We start from the raw sequence: 20,885 nt of genomic DNA, 5'->3' as shown, positions 1-20,885 counted from the left end.
CCCGCACAACTTATGTTTGACATTGTCTTTTGTTTCTTATGCTTTCATACATTTTTTTTCAACTGCCATATATTTTCAGGGATCTATTCGTATCACACCACTGTCACATGATGTGGTCCATGCGGATACGTGGACATGTTCTATGGTGATGGTGATATTGATTAAATAAACTAGATATTAATAGCATTGATGAGATATACATCAGTGGGCCCCACACTATTTTATGACTCGAACAAGTTATGGGCATCTCAATGTAACCGACAAGACTTGCTACTCCCACTGACACGAGGCACAGGCTGCGGGTCGATGCTCTGTGGGACCTACCACAATGTATGTGTTTCACCCATGACGTCCGTCCTCATTTGCGCATCGTTTTACGTTGGGATTTTAAAAATTACATATATCCAAAAATGTCATGGTGGACCACATTACAGGAAATAGTGTTGAATGAGGGTCGACCTATAGACACCAGTAGGGTCCACATGCAGTTAATATTCTTTGATATCTATGTTTTATATCTCCATCTGGGCCTGTATGGCATTCATTAACAGATCAAATTGTGAAATTTTCTAGTAAAATAATGGAATTGTTGGTATATCTTAATGTGGTGTGGCCCACCTGAGATATATAGCCCTTTAAGTTTTGGGACAATGGTGTAAGATGATATGTGAAAATGGATGAAGGGCATAGATGAAACATTTACATCATGACCGGGTGCAGAGAGCACAGACTTCCAACCATGCACATGATGGCAGGCGTTGTATGCGATCCGTTCATTGGCGCCAAACAGTTATAACCGTCCTTTCCAATAACGTTAGTATGCCTGACCAATCCCATGGGTCGCATGCAATCCCACGACCGGCCAAACACCATCTGCTGTAGCATCCCCCGGCCATCCGCCCATCCTAACATGCCACTAGCGGGCCGTTGGATATAGCAATCCACTGGGGTTGACACGCTCATTTATCATCTTGAAAGCCGTGGAATCCACACTAATACCACCCAATCACATCCAACCTGCCCGGCCAAACAGGCCCTTAAAAAACCTCCCTCGTTGTTGTACACGCACAATCATACAGTTGTATGACATCTCCACATCACACGTATGTTTCAGATGCAACCATCATCTTGTGATTGACGTTTTTGGTAGGATGTGATGTTTTACCCTTCTATATAAATGTGAACAGAAATGGGAGCTGATTGCGAAAGTAGAATACGAATACTGCTCGCCTCAAACACGTGTGAAACATCGGGGCCATTCCCTGGATCGACACAGCCTTGTGTATACTGTGGCCAAAAAATCATGATGGCCTAGTTATCAGGTGCTTCGAAAGCTATGTGGGGCCCAAAGAGATTCCTGTGATAAATCCACTCAGTCCATCAGTTTCTAAATGCCACAATAGTCCAGAAGTACAAAAATCATTTAGATCCAAGACTCAAGTGGGCCACACCACACTAAACAGTGAGAATGGAAACGTTCACTGTTGAAACCTTCCCGGAGCCGATAATGATGTTTATATTCCATCCAAACCGTTCATAGGGTTGTAACTACTCCAGTAAATTATTTTCAGAAATATCATTCTGATACAAAATTTCTGTGGCCCCCACGAAGTTTACAATGTGAGTGTTCAATCCTTGTTGTTTCATGTGGTGTAGCCCACATAAGTTTTTTATCTGCCTGGTTTTTAGAATCCTGTCCTATTATGGTCTTTAGAAACTGATGAACCGAGTGGATTTATCACGGGAATCTCTATGGGCCCCACATAGCTCCCAACCACAGGAACTTCATGTGGAAGGGGCACAGGAAATTCGCGTCCGGTCGTTGGTAGTTGGTACGATCAGGGAACCGCGTGATGCGCGCGTGCACAACACGTGCTACCCACTAAAATTTTGTGTAAGATCTATGCCGTTCAACATGGGACCATTGGACATCACGTGTGCACTGATCTCACACGTGTATCATATTAAGTCTCGAATGACGTAGTTAGAATATCATTCTTTCAATGGTCCAGTAGAGTACCGAAACTCCAGCGGTTACTTGAGAGTGAAGCGTTACCTACCAGTGGCTCTCTTTTTCGATTCTCAAAACTTTGATACTCTTGCGCGATGGGATGGATGATACACAGGCACTTTGTAACTGCATGCATGCCGTAGAAATAATTCGAATCCAAACCATGAGTCGCAGTTTAGATATATCAGGAACCAAAGATTATGCGTATTTGGTGATATGAATATAAGAGCAGTGGACATTTAGTGGACGGTCAATATTGAAAAAAAATCCAACGGTTCTATTGTCAACCAATAAGCGTCCACGAATCAGAGGTTAGGATTGTTCAGCCAATCCAGTTATGGAATTGGGACTTTAAAGATAGTACTTTCTTCAATTTAGTGTGTTTAGTATGATCTAATGGATGCCAAAGTGCCGTGTATCAAGCGTCATATTCTGGCAGAGTATCAAATAGAGGAAATCCAATTTGAGAAGATGGCGACGAAATAGTCAATGAAATGGTCAGTGTTGGGAGTCTGGGCCCTACCAGCCAGGCCCATTTTACTTTGATGGGCTTGATTCTATAGACCCACCCATGGATTGGAGCCCGAATTTTTAGCGGCTGTGATTGAACAGGATGACTATGTTTTTGCCTTCCTAAAGGTCAGATGCATTGGTACTTCCCCATTTGTTTAACGGTACTGGATGAGTATTATAGAATGGGCCCTGTCGAACTAAGCTCGTTGTCATAGATTAATGGGCCTTCATGACCCACCTGATGAATGGTTAGATAGGTACTCGGTATCTGGCCCATACTTGTCGGGGCCCACCTGATGAATGGTTCAGATTTTGTAAATGCCTGCGTGTGTATCGCACGGCCCTTAGCCACACGTGCGGATTTAGTGGGAGGATCGGGACCGTTCATCACAGAGGGTCCAGAGATCTTAACCATTAGATGGGTGCCTGCAAATGGACTCTAAAAGACAAAAAGTAACAGTCAGTTTGTCAAATGTCTTCTTATCCGACCGTTAGGATGAGCCAATCAATCAGATTACTGACCTATAGACTCTCCACAAAGGGCCCACGTGATGCACGCTCAGATCACATCATGAGTGCCACGTGTACTTTTTGTGTGGATCCAGCACAAGTAGAGATCTAAAAAATCTAGCCCAAACTTTAATTCCAGATTAGACTTCACTTGGGGCTTAATCACAATAGTCAATATCCAATATGAATAAGCAATAATAACCTTGGGGAAGTTATTTAATACTCTGGCGGTGCATGATGCTTGATACACAGGCACTAGTAAAATCGTACATTATTCATCTTGAACCATTGAAATTGGGTACCACTGTAACTACTTTATCCACCAAAATTCATATTGATTGAACAATCCGACCTCTTATTTTGGGGCCATATCCCCATCTAAAAGTGGGCTTGGAACCTAGATTTCAAACCGTGGATGATCCTGGATTTTTAATTGTGTGGCAGCTTTGATTGTGAAAACCTTGGAAGTTAGAAATAGTGTTCGGTAGCATGGATTTTGACTTTGGTGCTTTCTGGAATATTTTGTTGTATATTCATATAATAATCAAATTGATAAGATCCGAACCATGTATTATGTGGCCATTGTCATTGATCGGCCGTGATTTTTTTTTATTAAAAAGGACTTTTTTTGATTGAACAATAGTCACCATCCAATAAAAGGAAATTTTCTCGCTGACCATTGCTAATTTCTGTCTTTAGTGGTGCCATCTATTAAATGGTTAGGATTTGTCCCAACAGTGTGATTTTGGGATTATGAACCATTGGCTCTTAGATCTGTCAAATGAATGGTTTGGATCTGGTTAAGTCAGCCTAATATAACCAGGAAAAAAAAAAACAAAAAACAAAAAACATGGAGGCACGGTTACCTCCTATTTATCCATAGTGATTTAGATTGCATGGCGTGGCACACGGCACGGCACGATGTGGTACCATGCGCTACTGGAAAATATCTGTAAACGGATTGGCTGATGTACCACACACCAGCTATATAGCTGATGTATTGACGTCAACAAGTTTTGTGGGTCACATCATGAGGTATATGTTATATCCAAACCGTCCATCCATTTTGTGAGCTAGTCTTGAGGCTTAAGACTAAAAATAAGACCGATCTAAATATCAAATGGACCACGCTGTAAAAAACAGTGGGGATTGAACATCTATCATTGAAACCCTTTTGGGGTCACAGAAGTTTCGGATCAAAATGAAATTTATTTTTCCTCTTCGTCTATGTATTTGTGACCTTATTAACATATTTGATGGAAAATTAACATTATGGTGGGCGTATAAAGTTGTTAACAGTGAAAATCATTATCGAGTCTGCTATATTTTGGTGCGGTACATTTGAGCTCTGGATATAATTCATTTTTTTGGCTGATATTCTAAAATAATTTCAAAAAATGGATGGACGGTGGGGATATAATAAATACATCATTGTGGGGCTGGGTAACTTTGATCTCCTTTGAACCATTGTACAACACAGAGCTTAAGGAGCATCGGCGCTCGTCTTCCCACTACACGTATCTACACCAGCTAATTCGCTTCCAAAAGATATGTGGGCCCACCATGATATATGCGTTTTATTTAAGAACTTTTCAATGAACACTATTTATTTTCAAAAAAAATAGTATTCATGGAAGAGTTCTTAACCTTTACAGAAGTTTCTTATCAAGCTGAAATTAAGTTGGATGGCATTAGGGGTGCACACGGGTCGGTTCGGTCCGGTTTTGGGGTGAAACCAGAATCAAATTGTTGGTACCCTAGAACCAAACCAGAACTAGACCGTGAAAAACGGTTCGGTTCCACGGTTCTAGCCTAAAAATCAGATCTGGATAGCTATGCATGGGTTCTACAAGTGAGGAGATTTGAGTCACCACCATTTTTAAATGGTGGGCAGCCAACTATCATAGGGTTCTACCTTTGATCCTTTGATATATGCTCTCTTCCAATTGTCATTTTCAAACGCCTTCTACAACACCACCAACCAGTCCCAACACTTAAACATTCCCACTCAACAAAATCAACCATTCCAAATGAAATCCAACTCCAAAAACATAAATCTGGAGAGCCATTTCGCCAAAAACAAAACCCAAAAAAGCTAATTTTGAAAATCTCACATGAAATTCATCTGCTTACATCAGAATGTGCAAACCCATTTCAACGGTTCGGTTCACGGTTCGGATCAACGATTCGGTTCGGTTCTACAGGGCCCTAAACTGAAACCGATCCACATCCAACGGTTCTTGAAATTTTAGAACCGGAACCGGTGTTGTCTAGAACCGAACCAAACCGAACCAATCCAACAGTTTCGATTCGGTTCCACGGTTCTACCGGTTCGATGTGCACCCCTAGATGGCATATAAACATTACCTTGTCTCAAGAAGATTTTAATAAAGGGATCAATCACAACTAGGGCTGAAAGTTAGGCTGGTTGAACCTGACTAACCCATGACCGACCCGACATTAGGTTAGGCTTGGGCAAGATGTATCGAGTCCAATCTCAAGCTTCGGCTATACAAACACCAATCCAATAAATCTTGGGTCAAGCTCAAGTTGAGGTCTTGGGTTGCTCGACCTAACCCAAACTCGATCAATATATAAGTTACTTATAAAATATAATTGAGTGTGGATCTTAGTTGAAGACTTAAGAAATTCTGGTGTTATCGAGTTTTATTGGTCTATGTCATTTTCGATGACTCAAGCTAACAAGAAATGTTGGATTTCTCTCTCCTAAATAGATCGTGTGCTATACAACATGACTTTTAAATGAGTAGTTGTCTTATATTTTAGCTTGTTTGTTTAGAATAAATGAAGTTTTTTACGATAAATAACTACATATATAATTAATAAATTTATAAATATAAAAAATAAGACATATATTAAAATATAATAAACTAATGTAATCATTGAAATATTAATATGTATCCACCGATCAACTCCATCGAACCCATTTGGGTTGAGCTTGGGTTGAGAATTCCCAACCCAAGCTTGGGTTAAGGTTGAGGTACAAGAACCTTAGGTTGAGGGGTTGAGCACCAACTGGACCAAACCGTACCCGCCTGACTTTCAGCACTCATCACAGCTGTTTATTGTGGTGTGGTACACTACGATTTGGGTCTGGCCTACTTTTGGACTGATGGCTTAAAATGAGTTGAAAATTTTAAAAATAAAATAAAATCTAACAGCGTTAGTAACACCAGGTGCTGTGTGCTGCTACATTCGAGGAGCAGGATCCGGGACGCGGATTGCTTGGAGACCACGTCAAGGGGTCTATAGCTCAGCATGATGTGTATATTTTATCCAAGCCGTCCAATCATTTTAAGAGCTAATTTTAGAGTATCAACTAAAAATATAGACAGATCCATATCTTAAGTGGGCCACTCCACAGAAAATAATGAGAATATTAACGCCTACGGTTGAAACCTTCCTGCAGCCCACATATTGTTTATTATTTACTATTTATAAAGCAACGGATACATGACTGAAGGGAAATCACAAGTATCAGCTCAATCAAAGGGGTTGTTAGGCACCATGGATTTGAGAGATTTGAGGGCGTTTTAAATTCCCAGGCTGTTTTGGTAGCATGGAGCAAGAAGGATTTCATATCCCCTGGTTGCTTGTAGCATGAAGTAACAAAGTAACGGAAGGTTTCGAATAAGGGACTCTGAAATCTCCTCAAATACGAGGTTTTGAAATTTGAGAGCTTGGATTACGCCTAACATCATTCCAATAGTTGCATGTGTAACATGTGTGTTACCATATTATTATTCTATTGGGCACATGGCCCACTAATGACATCCAAGAATAATTATATAACCAATGGTATTAGCATTAATTACTTTAATATGAAGATAACCGTTGTCTAAATATTGTCTACATAAATTAATGGTTAAAATCGTTGGTTAGTCACTTGGACATGATCTTATGCTCGTGGCTCATCCAAGACTTAGAATTTCATCATTTTCGGATAAATCATATATTTCAGCAGAATTATTACAACCAATGTGTCAAACACTATATATATCATTAATTAGAAATATTAAAGTTGATTTAGTAATTAATTTTGAACCGCCTGTATGTACCATAGCTACTTTTGGATTAAGAGTATTTCAAATTCAGGGCTCCGTATCCACACTACCAAACAAACAGCCCTAAAACTTCCATGTCCTGTTTTCAATGGTAGGCAAAAGTTCGCCCGTTTCTCATCGTGTGGTCCACTTTAGCTTTGGACATGCCTCATTTAGGATTTTACGATGAAATGAGCGGAAAAACGTATGAACGGCGTGGATAAAACAAATACATTACGGCGGGTCCCAGAGAGTCGGTCTCCAGGAAGTCAATGTCCTGTTATCTGACATACGCGTCAGCGAGTATGGCTTTGCGTATACGCGAACAGGTTAGTGTTTCACGTGAAATAAATAAATCATAATCCATACGCCGAATTCACGGGCCCAGTACAGATGGAGCATATTAAAATAAAAAATAGATTGAAAATTCTTAAGCACTTAAAGATAAATACCAATCCATTCATAGAATCTAGGCCGTTAAATACTTTTTATTCCAGCCGTCTAAGTTTAGGACACCAATCTGACAGTCGTAACGATCATTCTTAATCTATCGTAGGACCCTTATGACATGGGTCCGATATTTGAAGACTTGGACTGGAATAGACTCTTCCCACGTGTAGAATGCACGTATGCGTGTGTATGGATGCGTGTACTCTCTAAGAGCACCAAATTCGAAGGGCACGAAAATCCCAAAGAGTGGTAGCGTTTGTATGCTTCAATCTCCGTTCTTTCACTTTTCTCTGCGTTTCCTTCTCCTAAGTTCGTCGCGCCAAATCTACTCTCCGTCTTTCCCATTTCTTCCTTTCTCCTCCTCCCATTTTTCTTCTTTTTCTTCTGAGTTTTAGACGTTTTTCTTTTCGAACGTTTGAATGCTTTTGCAAATTTAAAAAGAAAACGTTTTTTTTTTCTACTTCTAATCTTCTGGAAATTTCAAGTGGGTTCGACTCTTACTACTTCAGTAGATCGAAAAGCTAGTATTTTTCTTTTTCCTGTGATAACGACATCAAACTGTGATAGAAAATCGAAGAAAAAGAACCGACCCAATCTCTTGTTTTCGATGGTTTCTTTACAGAGGCTGCTAATTTCAGGTTTTGATTCTGTCTGATTTTATTTTATTTTTTTCCTTCTGGTGTTGGGATTTTTGGGATTTTGGGTTTGGTTCTTGTTCCAGTGCCAGTTGGGTTTTGAGCGGAAAGAACGCAAGTTTGCCCGAAATGGAGAATTGCAGCGATTTCTTGGATTATCTGGGACCTGATATTTCGATTAAAGTGCTGACGTATATAGACGATCCATCGGATCTCGTCCACATGACTTCCGTCTCACGCTTCTGGCGCCAATTCAGTGAGCTCTTCTTTATTCAATGAATTATTAAAAAATACGAAAAAAAAAATGTTGAATTCCACATCTGTTGATATAATTAGTTTTATATGTGATTGCATAGAGTAGTTATTGATTAGATGTTAGTGTTTTCATTTGGTGGTGATTGGATAGGTAATACAAACCCCAAAAGGGGAAGCCAATAGATCAATGAGAGAAGAAAGAGATTATGGAAAAAGACGCAACAATCCTATAGCTGAATACTAGAGGTCATGTATACAAGACTGCAAGCAAGCTCAACAGTCCTCTAGTCTTGAACTAGAGATCACTTCACACCCCCCCCCCCCTCCAATAGCTACCATAGAGAAAATAATAGAATTTCATAAAAGAGAATATCATCCAACTTGTCTTATTCCATAGGCCATAGGCCTTATTTATAATCAGTCCTTACAATCTGTAATAAAAGCTATGGAATCTAAAGATAGAATTCCTAGCTAGCCAATATATGAGAAAATAGGAAACTACCTAAATAATAAAGCATTGTAATTAGGAAAGTGCCTAAATAAGAAAATATTTAAATAAGAATTATTTTTTTTTTTTTGCCTAATATAAAGATATGAAAGAAAACAGGAAATTTCCCAACCTAGAGATTTGAAAGAAAAGAAAAGTAGTGATGGGCTTAAAAAGGGAAAGTGGTCCATTTCTTGTACACACGTGTGGAGTGTCCATGTGTGGGATGTGGGGCTCAGATGATGATGATGATGAATTGAGACAAGAAATCCCAAATATTGCAAATTATTCTTCTCATGGCCTATGTCAATACCATGAAGGGGGCGATACAGATTGGATATTTAAAACCATGATTGGCCCCTATGTCCTAAGTTATGCCCTTACCAAATGTTTAACTACACCATTTATGCCTTTTCTGAACCTTACTTTTACATTGAAAAGAAAATGAAGATCGAGTTAACAAAGTCTCCTTATTTAGTCAAAACCTTACTCTAGATTGTCACCATTGATTGAGGATTATTGCTACTTTCTCGCATGATTGGCATGATAGTTGTATTCTTGTGCAATGGTTACTTGTCGCATTCCTAAATGACATGTTGAAATGTAATGCAGCGATTGAAAATGGTTTCTGTAAGAAACTGTGCATACGAATGTTTCCAGAAGTATTATGTTTCAAAAGTGTTATTGAAGAAAGGAACCTGAAAGCACCTATCAGATCTAGCAATTCTGTGGAATGGGAGGGTCTGGAAAGAGACCATAGAGTATATGCCCGTTTAGCTCAAAGTCTCGCCTCTCGCAGAACAAAGAGGGATTGCATTCAGAAGGCAATTAGTGCTTCCAGCACTGATAATTATCCAGAGGAGAGCATCGCTCATACACTGGAACCAAGCAATGAAGTGAAGGGGAGGCCTTCTTATTGGTCAAGTGAAGGAAAAGATGATCCCAATTTGCCTGAGACACTGACATATAAGCTGAAGTCTAAGCTATGTGTTGTTAATGAAATCAAGATACAGCCATTCGAAGGTTATTCCTGATATTTCCATCCAAACATTACATGTTTCATGCTTTCCCAAGCCTTTTTTTTATTCCTACTAACTGTCAAATCTTTCCTTTTGTTTTCGTTATTCAGCCTTTTTTCAGTATGGCCATCCTATATATTCGGCAAAGGCTGTACGGTTTAGGATGGGCCATTCCAAGTCACCACTGGACATGAAAAGCCCTATCGCGAATGACTCTGTGGATGATCAGAAATCTCCTGATAACAACTACATTTGGACATATGTTTCACCAGAATTCCCAATGGTACAGGTAAGGCTGAGTATTGGAAGAAGAAGTTTTTCTCTCTCTTTTTTCAATGATATTTGTCAAACAGGCCCAAACATTTCCAGTTGTCTAGTATATAGCTCAATGATTGGCTCCACTGGTCTTGCAGTGCCAAGTTGGAGCTGTTGTTTAAACAACAAATATGTGTTTGCTTGTGTTTTCTTTATGTAAAACCACAGATTAATGGCATGTTCTGTGTAAAGTGGTCTTTGTCAATAGGAAGTATAGGATCCTCTGCCCATGCTTTTGCATAGTATGCTTAGGTTTTCAATTTGACAAGTGGGGCCCACAGTTTGGTAATCCAGACCATTGTTCTGTAAGGTCCCATTGTGGTTTGACCATCACCCAAAAATCTCCTAGATAAAACAATCCTAGTCTTTCGGTTTGTTGTCTACAAGTAGAAAGAAGATTGATTTAGCAATAGTCCACATTCAACTGAACATTTTTGGAGATTGGTGGCTGGGATCTTCCACCATGGGACATTGATTATTTCTTATGACTTGAACTCAGTCAAGTTTGATCTGGTTTGGCACCATGAGTCGGTATTGAGAGTAGAGGCTGACTCGGACTGACTCATCCAAATCATGACACAAGTGGGTCTGAGTCGCTGAGTCAGAAAATCATGTTAGCATAGCAAGGTCCATACATGCCTGGATGGAAAACATTGGTGGTCTGGAATAGTGGAGTCTGGATTACCAACCTTGTGCCGCAATTGCTAGAACTGAAAACCCAAGCATATTGTTGAAAGCCTCAGATCGAGGATCCTATAAGACCTTCATTGTCATTATAGAATCTCCCGATTGGCTGCAGTCATATGGAGTGACAGTCATCCTCAGGCAACATAAATTTCTGTCCCTAATATTAAATGGTTGAGAATTGAAATGTCAGAAAGACACATGCTAATAGCCTTTTCTTGCCAAATTAATGTTGTGTAGTTCCCAGATGAAATGTCAGTGAAAGTTATATTGTACTTAACATTTTAGCTTCTTCAAGTTCATAGTTGCTTGAATGATTTCTTTCTTATTTATTTATTTATTTGAACAGGAGAATTGCTTGCAGACATTCAAGCTCCCACAGCCTGTTTTATGCATTGGTGGAATCCTGCGGATTGAGCTGTTGGGTCGGATTCAGAAACAAGAAATGGATGGTTTATATTATATATGGTTAGTAACTCTTAAAACTTGCCGCTTTTTGCATAATTAAAATGCAATATCATTGTTTTAGTCTTTAGATGCATGCTCAAATTCACAAAAAATCTCAAAGAATGGAAATATTGCATATAATACCTGAGATTCTTCATACTGATATTATGGTGGAAGGGATAATCAAACCGTTCCACCAAGTATTTGGAGAAGTTGTGAAAACTAGAACTACATTATGTTGCATGTGGTTTTCTTGCATTATCTTTCCCAACTTAATATTGAGAGCATTTCAGATTACCTGTAACATATCTGATGCATGTGGTTTTCAGCCTTCCTACAGCATATCCGCCCCACCTTGATCAAACCGTTCCACCAAGCATTTGCAGAAGTTGCGAAAACTAGAACTACATTATGTTGAATGTCGGTTTCTTGCATTATCTGCCCCAACTTAATATTGAGAGCATTTCAGCCTACCCGTAATATATCTGATGCATATTTCAATGGAAAATCATAATTCTTGCCCCCCCTTCTGGGGATGTTTGAATGTATTTTGAGTCTTGACTCACCTTTTTTATACACCAAAAGACACAAGTGTTGGGATTTAAAGCCATATACCATGCATCCACACGCATGATGGATTGGATGCAAACACTAAAACAAGGCATGCAAAAAAAACAAAAAACAAAACAAAACAAAACAAAACAAAAAAAGAAGAAGAAGAAGAAGAAGAAGAAGAAAACACAGCATATGAGATTCAAAACAAACGAGTTAAAGTTGGAAGCATGCCTTAGAAAGAAGGTGAAGATTTGCCACAAGCTCCAAGCTTTTGTCTTCAAGCCACAACCCTTTGATCAAAAGTTCTAACCTCCAAGGGATGGATCACCACAATTTCTCAGGACCTTACACCTCTAGGAGATGAACCCTATGGTTACTCTTTCTTAAAAAGCTCTAACCCCAACTCAAGGGAGAGAGAAAGCAAGAGAAGAGAGAGCTGGCATGTCCAAGCCTTGTAGTGGGATCCTTGGGGTCATCACATATATATAGAGTTCTATATGGGTTTGAGCCAATGGTCATTTTCTCTTAAGTGCATGTGGGCCATCACCAATCACTTGGACAAAAGAAAGTTTTCATGCTTATGAACTTGAATCCTTATCGCATACACCATCCTACATCCTTCTATGTTATCATCACCCTATCATCATGTAGGCCCGGGCTCCAAAACGTGGATCCCACTTGATGATCTTGAAGATCCACTGTTGGATTTTTTATAAGTGACTACAAAAAGAAAACTCATGTACTAAAACGCATAAAAACATTGTTTTCTTTTATAAAGATCTTTTTAACCAAAATCCTTTTGACTTAAAAGACTACATGAGCTCATGACTAACTGGGTCATCAATCCATATAGTCTTCCATGATGAAATTGTCTATACAACAAGAACTTATGGTCTGGATTTCTAATTGGACTATCATGGGGAACACATTTCCACTTAAGTGACCCAACCACATGCGTCGTCATTTTGGGTTGTAAGAATCACAACATGTATCAAAGCCACTCAAGGAGATAATAAAGTTTCCATGATTAGTCCTCAAGCTCAAGCCTAAGGACATTTAGATGCGATGCTTGGAGGTGTATGCTCCCACAATGGGACTCAGGGGCTTTCCTCCCACAATCAATTATTCAATGTGCCAACTTCTGATGTTGTGTCCACTCATGTTCTTAAATGTAAGTCCACAACTCAAGTTGCCCAAGACAAGGCCAATGCTACTTTAGCAATTTTCAAGTCACTAACAACCTTTCACATGGGTTTGGTGAACTTCATGTGGTCCAATGGTCAGGAGAGGCAGATTATGACCAAGATTGATAGATTTTTTGTGCCTCAAAGGTGGGTTGATCGGTTTCCTTTGGTGGGTCAGCACAAGTTGCCGAAGCTAGTTTCTGAACACCCCCTTATCGTTCTTGAAGTAGAAGATGAAAATTGGGGCTTCAGCTGTTTAGGTTCAAATTGGCATGGTTGGTGGAAGGATTCCTAGAGTTAAACTTTGGTGGGGTTTGATTGATGTGGAGGGATTTGTTGGATTTAAGCAATAACTGGAAGAAAGAGGTGTTGGGTGGATGGGAGATCGAAATGGGAAATATTTTAACGGGTATTCAAGAGTCAGACAATAAAGAAGAAAGTTCTAAGTTATCAGAGGAAGAAAAAGGGGTGCAATCTAAGCTAACGCCAGAATATCGTAACCGGTTAAAAGAGGAAGAAATTCAATGGCGTCCACAATCTAGAGTGGTTTGGTTGGAGGAGAGGGATAAGAATACAAAGTTTTTCCATAGCATTGCTAGTGTTAGGGCTAGTAGCAGCAAAGTCTCTAGTTTGGTAGTGGATGGTAGGAGAGTTGGGAAGGAGGAATTATGTGAGGTTATGGTGATTTTTTACAAAGAATCCTATCCAAGGAAGATTAAGATAGTTTGAGGATAGATATCTTGACTTCTACATGATGTCACTAGAGTAGGCGGATAACTTGGAGTGTCCATTTTTAGATGAGGAGGTGAAGTATGCAGTTGATTTTCTAGGTAAGGATGACTTTCCTATAGCATTCTTCCAGGCATTTTGGGACATAGTTAGAGTCTCTTGATGGGCTTCCTTTTTGAGTTTGGAGAGGGAAGGGCCGTTTGTCGACAAATATTAGTGTGTCCTTTATTGCAATCATTCCAAAGGTCTCAGGGGAAGAAAACACTAAGGAATTTAGACCCATTAGCTTAATTGGGGACCCTCTATAAAATCCTTACAAAGGTCCTCGCCTCCAGATTCAGATCGGTGTTGGGCAGTGTTATTTCGGATAATCAATGCGCATTTGTGCTGGGAAGAAAGATTTTTTATTGTGCTCTTATGGCTTACGAGTGCATAGATTCAAGATCTGGGGAGGGCTCCTAAGGTTTGATGTGTAAGATGGATATTAAAACGGCCTACGACCCACGTCGATTAGTCCTTTTTGGATTACATGTTGGGCAGGATTGGGTGTGGTGAGAAATGGAAAAGGTGGATGAGGGAATATATTCAATCTACAATATTTTCGATTCTTGTCAATGGTCGGCGAAGGGCTTTTTTTAAAGCTTGAGAGGTGTGAGGCAGGGAGATCCATTATCCTCGGTTTTGCTTTTTGTTGTATTAGAAGCTTTGGGCAAAATGTTGACGTAAGGGCAATAGTTGGGTCTTCTTAGCAGCGTCAAGGTAGATAGGAACAGTTCCCCATCTCTCATCTTCAATTTGCAGACAACACTCTTGTATTTTGTGATGCGGACCCGAAAATAGTGGATAGGCTTCGTATGGTACTCGACTACTTGTTATGAAGCAGTTTCAGGCTTAAAGGTAAATATTGCTAGGTGTGAAATGTTGGGGGATTGGGGTGAACGAGGGGGAGATGGAGATCCTTGTTGGGAGCTCAATAGTTTGGTATGGTGTAAGGAATGCTCAGGTTGATTCTCGGTTGCTTCTTTCTTCTTGCACTATCAATTGTACTTTGGCAAACTTAATGACTGTGCTATGACAATATAAGGCTCCTCCAAAATTGGCAGCTTTTGTGTGACTTTTGGGGAGAAAGAGGGTCTTGACCATTGATAACCTTCATAAAAGAATGGTGATCCCGAACATTTGCGTCTTGTGTATGGGTAATGCAGAAACAATTGATCATCTTTTCATCCACTATCCCTTTACTCAAGGGATTTGGGATTCACACACCAATCCATTACGCAAGTGGTAGACCGAGTGATGATAACCTTGTTTCAACATTGAGGTCTTGGTATCGATTCCCAAGTGGGGTGTGCTAACAATGGGGTGTGTACTAACAAGCTAAACCAAAAGGAAAAAAAGAAAAAAAGGGATTTGGGATTTTATTTTTTCTTCCTTCAAGTTGTCGTGGTCCATGCCCGCTTCGGTGGAGTGTTTATTGGAGGTAGACCATGGAGTTTAGCAGGTGGAATGTTACGCCCCACACTTCAGATACAAAGTGTGCACTCTCATATTCGAGTTACGTTCCATGACTCGAACACTAAGAGTACATAAATTCATCCATCATACGATTGTTAAGAGGCACAATTATATGTATCATAGATTGTCATCACATCAACATTCACACATTTAACCATCCTACTCCATCTAACAATACTTCATTCAAAACATTCACATTCGTAAGATAAATCCCCCCCCCCCCAAAAAAAAATAATAATAATAAAAAAAATAAATAAATAAATAAATAAATAAAAATCTTAAGTCTACCCATTTGGGACTTTATTCCACTAAATAATCAATCATTGTCTAACAAGGTTATAACTATAAACATGATTCAAATCAAATAGTTAACATGAAAGAAAACTAAACTTTCTAATATAAATCTCAAAAATCCTTTAATTTGTCTAATGCAACGAGCTCGTCTTGCATCAAGTATGACCATTGATCCCGAGTTTCATCCACCAACCCGACCTCATATTCCTGCACCTGATTGAGTCGTTATGCGTCATTCATCTCTATACGATTGTTTAATCCACAATGTTAGCTGGCCAGGTGAGTGAGTGAACCCAACATGGTTCATGCATAACACAATATAAAATAGTACAAACATATGAGCATGAATATAGAGATGTCATGGTATGCATGTCAAGTAGGATGATCGTCCACTTGCTTATGTTGGATATTTGTCAACCTGTAATTGTACCTGTTAGACATCCACCTAGATAGGCATGAGTAACTTGTACCCTATAGACATCCACCTAGGTAGGCATGGGTAATACATTCATCTACTCCATGAGTAGGCTTCCACTTACGTGGCTTCTGGCAACGAATTTACCAGACAGAACCATCCAGGGAGATCCCCCAGGAATCCAAGGCACGGGGTGTGCATTTAGTCATCTAGAGCGGGCCTCTAGGAATTAGCACAGGAGCGCTATGGATGCATGTGATGCATGCTCCATGTCTATGCGTTGGCATACACAGTCACATATACATCTCCCAGTACGAGAGGAAACAATAAATTCATGCTTGTAATGACGTACATGTTCACATATTCAGTTGGAAACATATATCAAGAATTAACTTGCCATGATTACATGGTAATACGATAATCATATCATTCATGGCAATTATAGCAAACATCACAGTCATATCAAGCATAACATCCACATCATCCATCTTAACCGTACATGTATGAGAACACGTTGGGATTCACGCACCAATTCGAGGTAGGTCTAATCCTTCAATCAATTGAACGCTTTATATAATTATGCTTCAAAGCCCCATTAAAATGATTTAGCATACTCAAATTCAATCATAACATTCTAACAAGTGGGATCCACCCTTGATCTAAGCACGATGACCAAACATAAATTCTAAACTTGAAATTTGGAAAACAACAAGGACTGTCGATCGATGTAATCGATCAATCGAGCCTGCTCAATAACCCTTGATCGATCAACCAGGATCGATGAAAATTCCGAATTAACTTTTTAAGTCTCTGGACACTTTTGTCCACCTTCGATCAATCAAATTTTGCCCATCGACCGATCGAGCATGGTCAGATTAAATCAGTTTGCTCGTTGGACCAATTTGGTCGTTCTCGATCGAATGAGTTCGATCGATCGAGATCGCTCGAGGATCCCTTCGATCAACAAACCTCTAGTTCGATTAGTTGAACCAGGTTACGAATTTTAAATTTTGGTTGCTGGACAAAAATCGACCTACTTCGATCGATTGAACACCAACTTCAATCGATCAACCGAAGTTGGATAGGTTCAGTTACACAGTCCGGTTTTCCGATGATTTTAGGGTTTTTCTTCTTCTTCCTTAGTTTTGATGAATTTCATTGATTATAGAATTTGGGTCCAACCTATCCAATGGTGTTCTCTCATAGTCGAATTCGGAGAACCAAAGGATTGCTTAGATCCGAATATTTGGCATCTACAATCGATAGTTGAAAATTGTTTTCGACAAAAGCTATTATAGATTATACAACTTCACAAATTTTTGTGAGAATTCTTCAGCCGGATCACTCTAGAATTCGAGGTCCTAACATGATATGGCTTTAGGATTCTTTAATTCAAATCTCCTAGACTGACACGGCCGATTTTCTCAAAGTCGATCTCCCTTGTTACAGAAACTTGTTCGAAACCGTCTTCTATTGATCAAAACTCCTACCTTGGATTGAGACGATGGATGCAAGGTGAACTCTCTACGTCCATTGGTTGAATCCAATGTTTTTCTAGTAGGGATTTACAGAAAATAAGAACAAGAATGTGAAATCTTACCTGGTGGAGGCTCTCCTTTTGCGGGGCTTCCTTGTCTATCTCGACTGCTCTTAGGTTTAGGGTTTTCTGCATGAATTTTATGCAGATCTCCCCTTTAGATAGAGTGAGAGCCCTTATTCTAGAAGATTTCACTAGGGTTTTTGTGGATTTTGGCAAAAAATATAATTCCCGTCGTGTGGGGAATCGACCCATTGACCTATCACTCCACCGAGAGTGTTTTTACTAACTGAGCTAAGTGCTCGGTTTTTATTAATAACGGAAAATCAAATATTAATTTGTTATAGTCAAGGTCTCAAGTGGTTCATGAAAATCAGGGTCATTACGTGGAATGGGTTGTTGGCGATATTAGTGGCCCTTTGACCAGTTTGGGGGGAAAGGAATGGGAGACACTTCAACAATATTCGGAATGATGTTCATTTTGTTGTTTGTAGGGTGAAATCTTTTGTAGCCAAATGGGCTTCTTGTAATGCTTCTTTGAAAGATCATGTCTTGCATTTTGCTCGAATGGGTTGTAAGCTTTTGGGCACCATCCCAGCGCCTTTTCAATAACATGCCCTTCTCTCTCAAAAATAAAAAATAAAAAAAATTGACAACCTTACACTTGTGCTAGCCCAAGCACATGTTAGTTCTGAACACAATTTTCATAGACGAGGACCTCGGATCCTCTCTCTTTTGTATCATTGGTTTAACTAAATGCATAAGAGCTGATGCAATATCCATGATGGACTTCATCGGTTTTAATCAAACGATATTGTAGACTCAAGTACAACCTTCAAGATGCATTTGAGCACACATGCTTTCAGATAGTACATCTTGCATTAATCAATATCAAAGTAGTGTACACCATTGCCGAAGTGGGGGTACCGATTTGGTTTTAAGGATATAGAACCAGTGACGTGGTGTCTCCCTGGGAATGTATTATTTGGACACAATCTATCTAGGAATATGGATTTTTTAGATAATAACCAGTAGGTGCAAAATCAAGGTGGGGTCCTCGGATGGATTCCAATCCAAGATCATCCTCAAGAATATTATATAGGTCATCAAGATCTCAAGATTCTTTTCCTCTTCCAGCTTAATGCATTTTCAGTTATCTGCCTAAGGGGGAAAAAAGACAAACAATCAAAACCTGCAGAAAACAATTTATTTTGCTCCCATAATCATAGCCTGCAGCCCCATAATCTGTTGTTTTCTGGTTGTGTAGAATGTTTAAGTTCCTATTTTAGATTTAGGATGACTTTGTAGAAGTTCAAGAAGAAGAAGAAGAAATGGAGCTTGTATGCATTTGAGTGTTTCTTGTGGACATCTACAGTGGATTTGATTGGAAACTTTAAAGTTGAAAGGATCATTTTTCTTTTTCTTTTTCTTTCCTTTTTTTTTTTGTTGTTGTTGTGGGAAATGATTGGTTAGATAACTCAAAAAGAAAGCAAAGTGTTCTCTTTTCAGATCTTATCACTGGCAAGATCAGACAGTTATAGGAAGTGGCCATACTCTATCCTGCCTCTGTAGAGTCAATGCAAGTAGGTAGGACGTGGCCCTACTGTTAATCAGATATCTTAGAACTGATCACCTACAAGCAGGAGTACTGTACAACCAATTCTTTAATGCTTTCAGATTTTTTATTTCTACTTTTTTCCCTTGAAAATATCATATCTAAGGGTAGATGCTTGTAAAGATCTACAGCCAGTTGTAGTTGATCAGTCCTCATAGCTAGAGAAGTGTAATCCAACTAAAGACTCTAATCCATACAACTGAACATTTATTCCTCATGTTTTCCTTCCTTGCATATTGTAGTGTGTGCCATGTTCAAGTCATCGGACGGCCGGTATCAGGATTCAACGTTGATATCCTTGACTTTCTGGGTAACTACACCCTGAGACTGGAAGATAAGGATTCTGGATCCTCCGGTTGGCAATCTTTCAAGGCGAGAATCAGGCAGTTGAGGACCTTAGGCGTACGTTCCTTCGGAATTTAGCTGTTGCCGTTGCTTGGGATGCAATTGGTTTTTTTTTTTTTCCCCCTTTCTTTTCTGATTATGGTGAATCCTATAACATGTTGTGTAATGCTTCTAAGTGCTGTCTACTGCTAGTCAGTGTTCTCTGCTATTGGAGCTCTCTGTAAAGAGACCGCCAATGCTGGATTCCCCATCTTCATGTGCCAAACACAAACATGCCATGTGAGACGACATCACGTGTGTGCAGGATCCAGGATATTCATCGGACAGTTTCCTCAGTGCATGTTTCCTGTCTTTAAAATCAAGTTGGCGCATTCATCAAGTGAGCCACATGCATGTTGAACATAGATGCTGGCAGGCATCACTCCTTTAATTGTCCATTTCTTCGTACATAGCCACATAGGTGGTCACCTGATAAATGGGCCATTGAGATTTTCCAGCCTAGGAACATTCGCTAAGAGGACAAACCCAACGAACATCACGGGTCCTGCATGCGCCACCTGGCACGTGCGGCGTGCCTGTAAATGGCGCTTGAAGATGGGGCATCTGGAATTAGTATTTCCTAAATAGTAAGGAGAATATTCTGTGATGGACGGAACAAGTTATAACTACTTGGGCGGCTTTTTCATTTTTTACTCAATTAGCCTGTCTGCCCCAGAGAGTGTTGTATTAAGCAACCCTAGGGAGTTTTTACCGAACATGTAAGCTAGTCCAGATTTAAGTAAAGTTCATAGCTCATATATACTTTGCAAGTTTATGTGGAGATTTTATTTGCTTTTTCATTCAGATTCAGTAGACAGTAGACTGCCTCTTGGATGTTCCATAGTACGCCTCATTAAGCATCCGATGGCGGGATATTTTTGGATGGTGAAAAGAAGTTTATAGTAACTGATAATGCCGGACTGCAATTTCTGAGCATTAGACCATCCACGAAGTGGCCTATCAATGGACCAATCGAAATGGATTAAATGTTTGTGGATCTGATATGAGTTACTGGGTGTAATCATTTACTAAAATGGCATAAATTGTGCCTTATAGATATGAGAACCACAAGTGAAATTGTAGTCTGTCAGTTGGGTCATGTGAATTTAAACGTGTTGATCATTCTGTTATTATATCTGTGCATAGTTTTGAATGCCTAGGATTGGTTGTTGGAACTCATACCTTTCCACTCTCCTATTCATGGTTGGACCTACTTGAATGATTCTTATCTATCATCCATCCTCAGCCTGGCTAGAATTTGCTTGTG

General features: G+C 39.6%; 1 protein-coding gene across 3 annotated transcripts; it reads left to right on the top strand.

Annotated features, from left to right (window-relative positions):
- The first annotated feature begins 7,818 nt into the window (after positions 1–7,818).
- On the top strand, positions 7,819–20,376 carry LOC131248501 (F-box protein At4g00755-like). Of its 3 annotated transcripts, none has more exons than XM_058248804.1 (5): positions 7,819–8,439; positions 9,538–9,948; positions 10,055–10,233; positions 11,293–11,411; positions 19,477–20,376. In XM_058248804.1, the coding sequence occupies exons 1-5, from the start codon at positions 8,313–8,315 to the stop codon at positions 19,655–19,657; spliced, it is 1,017 nt and encodes a 338-aa protein (XP_058104787.1). In that variant the 5' UTR covers positions 7,819–8,312; the 3' UTR covers positions 19,658–20,376. The 3 variants fall into 3 exon arrangements, with proteins under 3 accessions (XP_058104787.1, XP_058104789.1, XP_058104788.1); XM_058248806.1 differs by having other exon boundaries at positions 19,470–19,609; XM_058248805.1 differs by lacking the exon at positions 19,477–20,376 and adding an exon at positions 11,720–18,804.
- The last annotated feature ends 509 nt before the right edge of the window (positions 20,377–20,885 follow it).

The sequence above is a fragment of the Magnolia sinica genome, chromosome 6, assembly GCF_029962835.1.
Source record: "Magnolia sinica isolate HGM2019 chromosome 6, MsV1, whole genome shotgun sequence".
NCBI classification, from domain to species: domain Eukaryota; kingdom Viridiplantae; phylum Streptophyta; class Magnoliopsida; order Magnoliales; family Magnoliaceae; genus Magnolia; species Magnolia sinica.
Note: the sequence above shows the minus strand (reverse complement) of the source record. Positions and strands in the feature narration are given on the sequence as shown.

What these genes read in the sequence shown, in the direction of transcription:
- LOC131248501 (XM_058248804.1), top strand. Translation starts at nt 8,313, where the DNA reads ATGGAGAATTGCAGCGATTTCTTGGATTATCTGGGACCTGATATTTCG. An exon ending in CAAGATACAGCCATTCGAAG is followed by an intron (nt 9,949 to 10,054) that starts GTTATTCCTGAT and finishes TTCGTTATTCAG; the next exon opens with CCTTTTTTCAGTATGGCCAT. An exon ending in GATGGTTTATATTATATATG is followed by an intron (nt 11,412 to 19,476) that starts GTTAGTAACTCT and finishes TGCATATTGTAG; the next exon opens with TGTGTGCCATGTTCAAGTCA.